Source organism: Thermobia domestica, chromosome 7 (genome assembly GCF_964235325.1).
Source record: "Thermobia domestica chromosome 7, izTheDome1.hap1.1, whole genome shotgun sequence".
Taxonomy (NCBI): domain Eukaryota; kingdom Metazoa; phylum Arthropoda; class Insecta; order Zygentoma; family Lepismatidae; genus Thermobia; species Thermobia domestica.
The window spans coordinates 157,418,701-157,429,865 of NC_137460.1; the positions used below are offsets into that span (position 1 = coordinate 157,418,701).

At 36.7% G+C, this 11,165-nt stretch overlaps 1 protein-coding gene across 1 annotated transcript; it reads right to left on the reverse strand.

The window, feature by feature from the left end:
• Positions 1-1,829: 1,829 nt before the first annotated feature.
• LOC145690517 (heat shock protein 70 A1-like) lies at positions 1,830-11,165 on the reverse strand. Its single transcript, XM_081765472.1, has 2 exons — positions 10,691-11,165; positions 1,830-3,918 (listed from the first exon to the last, which is right to left on the reverse strand). Exons 1-2 carry the CDS (start codon positions 10,865-10,867, stop codon positions 2,176-2,178), a joined length of 1,920 nt encoding a protein of 639 aa, XP_081621598.1. The 5' UTR covers positions 10,868-11,165; the 3' UTR covers positions 1,830-2,175.

An 11,165-nucleotide genomic window follows, 5' to 3' on the forward strand; every position in this document is an offset into this window, starting at 1 on the left:
TTTCTTTTAGTTTAATGTTCCACGATTATGCACCGAAGCTAAGAGAGACAAAGATAGGTGATATTAGTGAAATGACGATAGGATGAAACGAGAGAACCCCAAGAAAACCCACGTACTTTTCATTGCAAAGCCCACGTAGTTAAAAGAGGTAATCCCACGCGCCAGAGGTGAACAAACACTGGCACTGAGCCCCCGCAATCCCTTCTTACCAAGTTGTTAGTTTCAAAGTGAAAAAAGGGAAAAATGTTTCTTGAAGTTTGAACAGATGGAGTCCTTCGACTTTGACCAGTATACTGTATATTCAGAAACCATATTACACTGGTAATATCAACCAAAAGCTACTTTAACACCAAGATGAAAAAAATAATAATAATAAGAGAAAATTGAATTGGACTTATATTAGATATAGTATTACAGCACGGACCACGATTGCTTGGCAATAGAGCGCTCAACTTTAATGCGTAAGATTCCTGCTTCGATAATAGATCATGTGAGTTCGTACTGAACATCGAATCCGAGGGTTTTCTAAGACTTCTCCCGAGCTACCTCGTGGCTAAGCGGTTAGCGTACGCGCCTTTGGTGTGGGAGACCCGGATTCAATTCCCGGGAGCTCATGTGGGTCGGATTCCACGTTAATCAATAGGTCCACGTCTGATATAGCCTCGCTGCTGAAAGGGACGCTAAACTAAAATCAACTCAACTCTAAGGCTTCTCCTGTTTCATGTCACTTTCTTATTCCAAGAATTCTTTCCAAATTATTTACCTTTATTAATCATCCTCACCTTTAACCCATAGAACAAAATGGGACATTAAAAATTGAATTTCAAATTAGCCATGACATAATAAACTGTTAGAATGGCCGGACATGGATAATGAACCTTGCAAAGTCCAAATCACAAAGCAAGAACTTCAACAATTCAGGTGTGCCCACTCTGTATAAACAAAGTATGTCAATCTTACTCATCATGTATTGTAGTTTTTAGTGGAGTGCAAAGGTTCTCTCTTACACTGGCAATTGACAGATTGTTAGTGGGGCTCAGTGATAAGTTCTCAATTCTTAACTGATTTAAGTCATGAGTTCGTAGTGCAAACATCGTGTCTATGGAATTTCCTAGCTCCTCCCGTTTCTTTCCACAATTTTATTCCAGTTGTTTCATAATCACTTTCATTAATCAACCATCTTCTTTAGCCTAAGGGTCAGGAATGTTCTAGGCCGTGAGATGTTGAACTCGAAATTTCATTTCGCTCAGACCGACATCTTCAATTTCAAACTTAATGATTTCATTAACAGAAATATATCTCTCACAAAGAACATCCTCCTTTCCACTTTCAACACATGAAACTGTGGACAGAAACATCAATTGAAATGAAAATGAAAGTGAAAGGTTTCAGTTTGACATCCCACGATTAAGTCCTTTAGGCTAAGGAAGACTAACGATTAAAGCAAGTAAGTAATGATGGAAGAAATGGTGGAATGAGAATGTGCAAGGAAATGATAGTACCCGAAAAAACCCACGGACACATGTTGTCCATCAAAACTTACTTGACCGGAGATCGAACCAGGAACCCCACGCACAAGAGATAACTGTTCTATCACTGATCCACTGTGCCTCCAGAAATATCAATTAAATAAATAAAATAGTTAATGTGTAACAGTGTTACCCAGTTGTATTGAAGAAAAATATTAAGTATTATTTTACTATCATTTCTATATTAAAACTCAAATTACTTAATTTCTTCAATACAAATGCACAAGGAGGAAATGTAAATTGCATTCATTTTTGGGAACAAAAACAGTTTCAAATTTTAAATTTAAGAATTTATTTATAAAAGTGATGAAACAATAAGAAAATAAATATTTATTGCAATAACATACTTTCCCTACAATGACTAGAGTAATTTTATGAATAAGATCTTTCCTTTCTTTTCATTTTTTTTAAACATTTGTTCACTTATTAGGAACTATAACACTAAGCGTAATCAATACTGACTTCATACGTAATTACAGCAGTTCATTAACATCTGAAACTACTGTCACTCAACTTTTATTTTATGTTTTTTTTTTCACAAATCATTCACACCTTACGACAAAAAAAAAAAAAAAAAACTAATACATCCACACTTGAACAAACATACACGACCACTGTTCATTCACTCAATCTAATGAATCACCTATTAGTCCACCTCTTCCACAGTTGGTCCTTGACGAAACTGTTGGCCACCAGCTTGTTGTCCACAGCTACCACTCTGTTGACCTCCCTGGTGAAGCTTCATCATTAGAGGACTACATACTCTTTGCAATTCTTTCAATCGATCTTCGTACTCGTCCTTCTCGGCCAATGTGTTGTTATCCAGCCATCGAAGAACTTCGTCGCATTTCGAACGAAGAGTATTCTTATCCGCTTCACTGAGTTTCGTTCCAGCTTCATCTGCTGCTTGTTTCACGCTAAAAACGTAGCTCTCCAATTGATTCCTAGCCGCTACCCTCTCTCTTTGCTTCTCGTCTTCCTCCCGGTATTTCTCTGCCTCTGATAACATTCGGTCAATCTCTTCTTTCGACAGACGACCCTTGTCATTCTTAATCACGATGTTCTTCTCCTTCCCTGTGCTCGTATCCTTCGCTGACACATTTAGAATTCCATTCGCATCTATGTCGAATGTTACATCAATCTTTGGAACTCCTCGAGGAGCCGGTGGAATGCCTGTCAGATCAAACTTCCCTAGAAGGTTGTTATCTCGGGTCATCGCACGTTCTCCCTCATACACTTGGATAGTAACAGCTGGCTGGTTGTCCGAATACGTGGTGAATGTTTGAGTCTGCTTACATGGAATTCTGCTGTTTCTCTCGATGATCTTCGTCATTACTCCTCCAGCAGTTTCTATGCCGAGAGACAGGGGGGCTACATCCACCAGTAACACGTCTTGAATCTGGCTGCTTTGATCTCCACTCAAGATGGCTGCTTGAACGGCTGCACCATACGCCACTGCTTCATCAGGATTGATGGACATGTTTAATGACTTTCCACAGAAATAGTTCTGCAACATATTTTGGATTTTTGGAATGCGAGTAGAGCCTCCTACAAGAACCACGTCGTGGATCGAAGATTTGTCCATTTTAGCATCATTAAGAGCCTTCTCCACTGGTTCCAAAGTAGAACGGAACAGGTCCATACACAGTTCTTCGAATCTTGCTCTGGAGATCTTCGTGTAGAAGTCGATTCCTTCATATAAAGCGTCGATTTCAATACTGGCTTCCGTGCTGCTTGACAAAGTACGCTTGGCTCTTTCACATGCTGTGCGAAGTCTTCGAAGAGCTCTGGGGTTACTTCGAATGTCCTTCTTGTATTTCCTCTTAAATTCTTCCACGAAGTGATTCACCATTCGATTATCGAAGTCCTCGCCTCCAAGATGAGTATCACCTGCTGTAGCTCTCACTTCGAACAAAGAACCTTCGTCGATGGTCAGAATGGAAACATCAAATGTTCCTCCTCCCAAGTCGAAGATCAATACATTCCTCTCCCCTTTCAGGTTCTTGTCCAGACCATAGGCCAGGGCGGCTGCTGTGGGTTCATTGATGATTCGAAGAACGTTGAGTCCTGCAATTGTTCCGGCGTCTTTAGTAGCTTGTCGCTGGGAGTCGTTGAAGTAGGCAGGGACAGTGATGACTGCGTCTGTGACTCTTCCACCCAAATACGCCTCTGCTGTTTCTTTCATCTTTGTAAGGACCATGGAGCTGATTTCTTCGGGATTGAACCTCTTCATTTCTCCCTTGAACTCCACCTGGATCTTTGGCTTTCCGCAGTCATTGACAACAGTGAATGGCCAGTGTTTGATGTCCTGTTGGATCTTTGGATCGTCATAGCGTCGCCCAATTAACCTCTTGGCATCGAATACTGTATTCTTAGGATTCATTGCCACCTGTAATGAAAAGTATTAAAATCGCCTTTAGTATTAAATATTCTTATTATATTATAGTGTACTATGCCTAGTATGATGATTATATTATATAATCCTTTTGTATTATTACTTAAATTCCACATTGGCCCAGAAATCACCATACTGAAAGAAATCACTTTTAAAACTCAAAGAAAAAATACATCCGAATATGCGACGCTCCCTTTAAATTTTAGGGAGAAAGGCAATTAGATTGCGGGCAAAACAGTAATTTTATCATACATATAATCAGAGGTAAAAGTGGGGGAACGCGGGAACGCCGTGCCCCCACCTCGAAAGAATAATATGTACGGCGTCCCCTCAGTTCTAAAAAATTACAATTGGCAAAGATAGGCCGGGGGAACGGCGTGACGTCATGCTGCTACCTATCGTCCCCCCACCTTTTCAGATCCACTTTTATCCCTGCATATAATACTAGCAACGGCGCCACATGTTACTGTGGACCATATTTTGTGTTCTTCCGTCTACATCTTTAATACAGAATTCGTCTGAATTTTAAGTCTCACACGATCCGAACGCCTCGTATGGACATTGTGAACCACCCTATCCCTTGTTATTCCATTCTGAGTCAAGCATATAAAAGCTCTGGAGCACACGTTTAATTATTTTAAATGAAAACTCTAAATACAAAATTTCATGCCTTTAATCTCAAAAGGATTTCCAGATATCTTATTGATAATCAATGCAACTTCCTTTCTCTTACAACTTTTCTTCCTTTTCAGGACAAAGAAAAAAAAAAAGTTGAAACGTGTTTATTTTAAATGCCAAGTCCAAATCAGGGACATATGTAGGAATTTATTTCGGGGGTTCCAAATTCGATATGAGAAGGATAAATTATATTAAAATTTGTAAAATTAGATTAAATTTACAAAGTCGGGATTCCGGAACCCCAGGATTCAACCAATGAGTACGTCCCTGTTCTAAGTACCACATTTCATGGCTCTAATCTCAGTGATTCCGAGATATGAATATCTTATTATAATAATTGCAATCTCTCTTCCACGTTAAATTTCCATAAATCCTCTCTTAGTAATACCTTACTTCATAAATTCTACATATTCCGAATTTCAAGTTTCTAGCTTAAGAGCCTGCCTTACTAAAAATAATACAAAATTTACCATTTTCTTTTGCCTGATTATTCATCAGTGAAAGGAGATAATGAAATGCAAGTTATCGCAATCACAGATAATGCTATCCTACAACTGAAAATATGAACCAGTAGAATGTTCAGTGTTGCCATTCATAGAAATTACAGTGTTGCCAGAAAAACAATTTCCCTAAAATCTAAGTTAAGGCAGCGAGTAGAGAAATGAACTCAACTGCATTTGATTACGTATCATGTTGTTTTGGTTTCTTGTGAACTACTTTTTAATTAACATTATTATTTAGTTTTAATAACTATGTTAAAACTATTTTTTGTTTATTACAAACTAAATATAACGATTATTTAAAAAGTAGTTCACAGGAAACCAAAACAATATAATACGTAACCAAATGCAGTTGTATTTGTTCCTCTACTCGCTGCCTTAACTTAGATTTTAGGGAAATTGTTTTTCTGGCAACACTGTAATTTCTATGGATGGCAACACTGAACATTCTTCAGGTTCATATTTTCTGTTATAGAATAGCATTATCTATGATTGTGCTGACTTGCATTTCATTATCTCCTTTCACTGATGAATGAACAAGCAAAAGAAGAATGGCAAATTTTGCATTATTTTTAGTAAGGCAGGCTCTTAAGCAGATTGCCCTAGGCTTAAGCAGATTCTTTATATATATATATATATATATATATATATATATATATATATATATATATATATATATATATATATATATATATATATATATATATATATATATAGAGAGAGAGAGAGAGAGAGAGAGAGAGAGAGAGATTGCTGAAATGTCCCTTCTTCGCACGGAGAGAACAGATTTATGGGAAGATTTTAAACCCTTCCACCCTTCTGGCACGCACTTCAATGAGAGTATGACAAAAGTCCGTAATGTTGCACCTTTCCTACCTCAACCCTCATGCCGATGGAGACTGCACTTGCATTTAAATGGCACTTGGAGTACCACTATTCATCTAGGCGACCCCCAAAATTATTAATACTTCAATCGGCCGTTTTATTATTATTATTATTATTATTATTATTATTATTATTATTATTATTATTATTATTATTATTACACATGCCATTCCTTCACACGTGTACTCCTCACCTCCGTGCTAATGAGAGAGAAATTTGGCCTTGAACAACATCGAGAGTGTCACTATTAATCTCACTGGCCCCGAAAAATAGACTGAAAATTAATATCCGTCATTTTCGATCATTTTTACTGTCACTACTTCCCACCTACTCTTTACCCCTCGTGCCGAAAATTGTCAATGTAATGTCGGTACCATAAGCTCCTTGGGAGCCCTAAAGTTGATGATCATGGCAAGTATCAATTAATAAGTACAGTAGTTATTGTGTGATTCGATCGCACAAACTCACATTCGTTTTTATAGACTATATACTGTGTAGATTTGGAAACCATAAGCTCCTTAAGGTCTCAGTGTCATGTGAAAAATACACGGGATGAGGGTTGAAAATGAGATATCGACATAATTTTAAACAACATATAATATGACAAAATGACGTACAGGCCGATAAAAAATGCGGGTAATTTTCGGGCCAATACTACCTTAAATGCTCCTTGATCTACATTCGTTCACTAAAGTCCTATTATTAGATTAGAACCAGACCCAAAACAATTATTATTGACTATAAGAGTTGAGTGATATTACAGAATGAACTACCAGTTGAATGTCTAGTTATAACTAGGAAAAAAGCATATTTTCTTTTAGATTATACACACACATATCTATTCATATTCTTTCAATCATTTTAAAATTATTGTCATAAAAAATTACACGCAGTTATACTTTTAATGGCGATCTTATATTTCCTGATGATTCTATATAAAACTTGACGTACTCCATTATATTCTCACGATTTAAAGGTACGTTAAAAAGACCATTACAGAATTACACTATGTATTGCTTGGGTGGAAGATATCGGGTATAAATGTACTGTAAAAGTACGTATTTGACGTTTTCGCGTAAAAACATCGTAGTTTTACACCGTCAAGACATACCTATGCTTGCTAGCTGATTTTGAGTGAGTTTTCGTTTGAGATGATATCACGAAGAAAAATGAACAATAATATTTTTCCGTTTTACATCCCACGCCTATGCCATGTAAGCTAAAGAAGGTGAGAATAAGAATGAATAAAATGGCGCAACGAAGAAAGTAGGAAAAAACGGGAGAACTCATCCACACGGTGCTTGTTCACCACAAAGCTCACTTGACTCAAAAGCCGAGATCGAATTAAGGACTCCATGCATCAGAGGCGAACACTCTACAACTGAGCCATCCCAGCTCCCGGTTTCATGAATAAAGTTTTGTCTAACTGGAGTACTTTTTTCTTTATTTATTTCAATATATGACGGCATATTGAATTTTTGACTCTTTTCTTCCAGGCAAGCTGCATATTCGAGGGTATCGTAGTATATTCTAGCATTATTGTGAGCTTTACCTTAGCTAGTAAGGGCAGTGACGTTCATAGAATACCGATTACTTTTTTTTAGAACATAAAAATTGAAAACATTTTGCAATGTAATACCATCTCCTTAATTATTACCGTACAGCGATCAGTATTTACACTGTTATTACATAAGGGTTAGCACGCATGTCCTTCCTACCAAAAAAGAAAGAAGAAAATAAAATAAAAGAAAACAAGGAAAAAACTGAAGTGGAGTGGAGTGGATTTTAGTTTAGCGTCCCTTTCAGCAGCGAGGCTATATGAGACGTGGACCTACTGATTAACGCGGAATCCGAACCACATGAGCTCCCGCCAGGAATCAAACCTGAGTCTCCCACGCCAAAGGCGAAGAAAAACTGAAAAACTGTACTGAGGATTCATCTGAAGCATTTCGTAGAATTACTTGGAAATTATGTTTGAAGATTTCTTATACCAATCGATTTTTCAACACGACTATACTTGCTGAAGATATTTTGAACATTGTATTACTACAAAGTATGTTAAGGCTCAAAGTAATATACATGGGTCGTGTTATATTGAATGTTACTAATAGCCGTAATGGATGACAATCTTATTTTTCGCTTCGGTCCACTGGGCATTTATCAGTGAAAACACACTTTCGACATTACCATTATGATATTGTACGGAAAAGTACTTTTATATTAATAGGTTTTTTTTTTTTTTTTTTTTTTTTTTTACGGATAACAGTAAAAGTTAGTGACCTTTTGTATATCATTAGCAAATGTTTTCAATTTAATAACAATTTGATCTAACAAATTATCATTAATATCCTAATTACTACGTAAGACTGAGAAAACGAAAAAAAAAATCCCCGATTTTTAGTGAACAGGTCGGGACAATCCGCTCACATTCTTGAACCCGAAACATAAAAGTCAAAAACCAATCCTAACTGCACATCTATCTGCTTTCCAACTAACACTATGCACTCAGGAATAGACTGCATTTTCATTGAGTTGAGTTTAACATCCCTTTCAGTAGCGAGGCTATATGAGACGGGACGTACTGATTAACGTGGAATCCGAACCATATTAGCTCCCGCCGGGAATCGAACCCGGGTCTCCCACGCCAAAGGCGCATACCCTAATCGCTTAGCCACAAAGGAGCTCAGACTGCCCTTTCATTTATGGTGGCTTACCGCGAAAAAATCAATAAGAAAAATAAAATTTACTTAAATTTTGTTTGAAATATCTTTATTTTAAAATAGTCATAAATAAAATTATATGTGGTTATAAACATAATATGCCGAGTCTGAGTTAACAGACATCCATAAATTACATAATATCTATCTACCCCTCCGACCAATTGGTATGGTGTTCGCCCAATATCTTCACTACTGCCTTGTTTTCATGGAGCCAGTCTGTCCATGTATGCATCCCTTACGTATATCTGATACAAGCCATCTAGTATAAATTGTTGCAAACTTTCCAATTAGAATTTTCATCATAGCAAGTGAGAATTTTATTAAAAAGCGTTTTGATCACAGTAAAAGTTTTATTAGAAATTAAATTTGAGTCTTTGGTATAAGAATTATTGGGACTATATCATGACGTTTTAAATGTAAGAATATGGGAATGAGTATAACTGTTCATAGATAGTGATGAAGTCACAGATTAAAATAAATAAATAAATAACACCTTACTACTAATCAAATTGTAAAAGCACAAAAATGAACTGTAGTATTCTACTATTTTAAAACAGTTTTTAATTATAACAATATGTTAATTACTAGGTCTGCCCTGTAGCTGCATGGCTAGAATATTGTTTTCAGTGGCGCACGCGCACGAATACTCATAATATGTTCATATCCTACAGGGGTGCCCAGAAGGGGGGCTATGACGCAAACTGCGTCATTGAAATATTTGGGGGGGTTAAAATCTATATAAATATGTTTGATGAGGGGGGTAAAATTAATCGAAAAGAAGATTTTTTTCATGGAAGAACACCTACGGATAGACAATTGGGGGGTGCGTCATAGACATAAGGGGGGTGGGCACCACTGATATCCTATAAGAGTAGGTATACGTCAGGGGCCTATTTCTCAAAACTACTAGTCTTGTAATACTAATGTAAAACTATTCAAAATCAAGTATTTAACAATTTTATATACCATAAAATCATAATAAATTAGAGGTATCAGCATTAGTACGTATTTAGAAATGACTTACTACTATTCTAGTATTTCTATTTCACGATATTTTACGTCTTGCAAAAAAAAAAAAAAAAAAAAAAAAAAAAGCATTGAGACTAGTAGTTTTGAGAAATAAGCTTCAGGGTAGAAGTGACTATCTATATAATGATGCCACAGTTACTTCATTGATGGATATGTAGTATCCCTAAACATCAATCTAATTCCTACTTCCACGTCGTCTATTTTTTTTTCTCTCAAACATACGGGAAAGAAGCTAGGCACCCTATTCCGTTGGATTAGTGGCATCACGTTAAAATACTCAGGCAAATGTTCAAACAAGATTCAGTCCTGCTCTTCAATAAATCTCGGTTTAACAAGGATGAAATACATTTAAACCAAAATCAGTTTCCTTTCAAATATTAAACTATTTATAGTATGATACAACCTAGAAATATTCTTATAGCTGAACCGAAAGTTAAAACACTGGTCGCAATGAGACACAAACCTGAAAGTAGATTCACATTAATCTTGAGATTATTCGCAAAAATCGGAAATATTTTTCAACATCCCCCTCCTTCCACACACACACATTTGCTACTTTTCAATTAGAACAATTTTAGCTACATATAATTGTATTATTTGTTAGAACTACTACAAAGCTTGATTAAATGCACGTAAACGATAAATGTAAATAGGCGTAACTAATGGGGGACACATCCCTAGAATCCGTCGGTAATGCTCTTTCAATTCTCAGAAGGGGCCCTTGCCCCTAGCAAAATCTCTGTTAAAACCAATAGCTATCGCTTCTTTTATAAAGAAGGGTACAGTTTCGCTCCCGTAGGTCCTTTGCTACTCATACATCCCTAGCTAAAGAAAAGGCATTATGTTCTAAAGGCTCCTCAAATGTAGGGAAAACGGAAATGAATATATAATTCAATTTTGTGCTTTTACTCTTCCCTTCAAGGATTATAATAAATTCATAAAATAAAATCTTACCTGATTCTTTGCGGCATCTCCAATAAGTCTCTCAGTGTCTGTGAAGGCGACATAGCTGGGTGTTGTCCTATTGCCTTGGTCATTTGCGATAATTTCCACTTTGCCCTGCTGCCACACTCCCACACAGGAGTAGGTGGTTCCCAAATCAATTCCAATCGCTGGCATCTTTGGAGCCATTTTCTCAGTCTCTTTCTACAAACACACTACTGTAATAAACGTCGTAAGGTTAAGTTCAAATCACTTTTGCACTTGGTTTAATAAATTAACGACGTTCACTGAATTCCTTCCCTATGCTTTTGCTGCTTCTGTTTACTTCTTTCTGTTTGCTTTTCCGCGTTTGCTCTCTTGTCGCTTTATCTGTTTAAACTGACGCTGCTCGGAGTTCCCGATGTATTTAAAATGATCAGCTGTTCTCTCGTGTTACGTCAGGAATAGTCTCGAAGGTGAAACACGTAGTTATTTCTGTCCGCTGGCT

Excerpts from the sequence above, each read along its gene's own strand:
- LOC145690517 (XM_081765472.1), bottom strand. The coding sequence starts at position 10,867 with ATGGCTCCAAAGATGCCAGCGATTGGAATTGATTTGGGAACCACCTAC. Across the intron at positions 3,919-10,690 it reads GAGATGCCGCAAAGAATCAG|GTGGCAATGAATCCTAAGAA; the intron begins GTAAGATTTTAT and ends TTTTCATTACAG.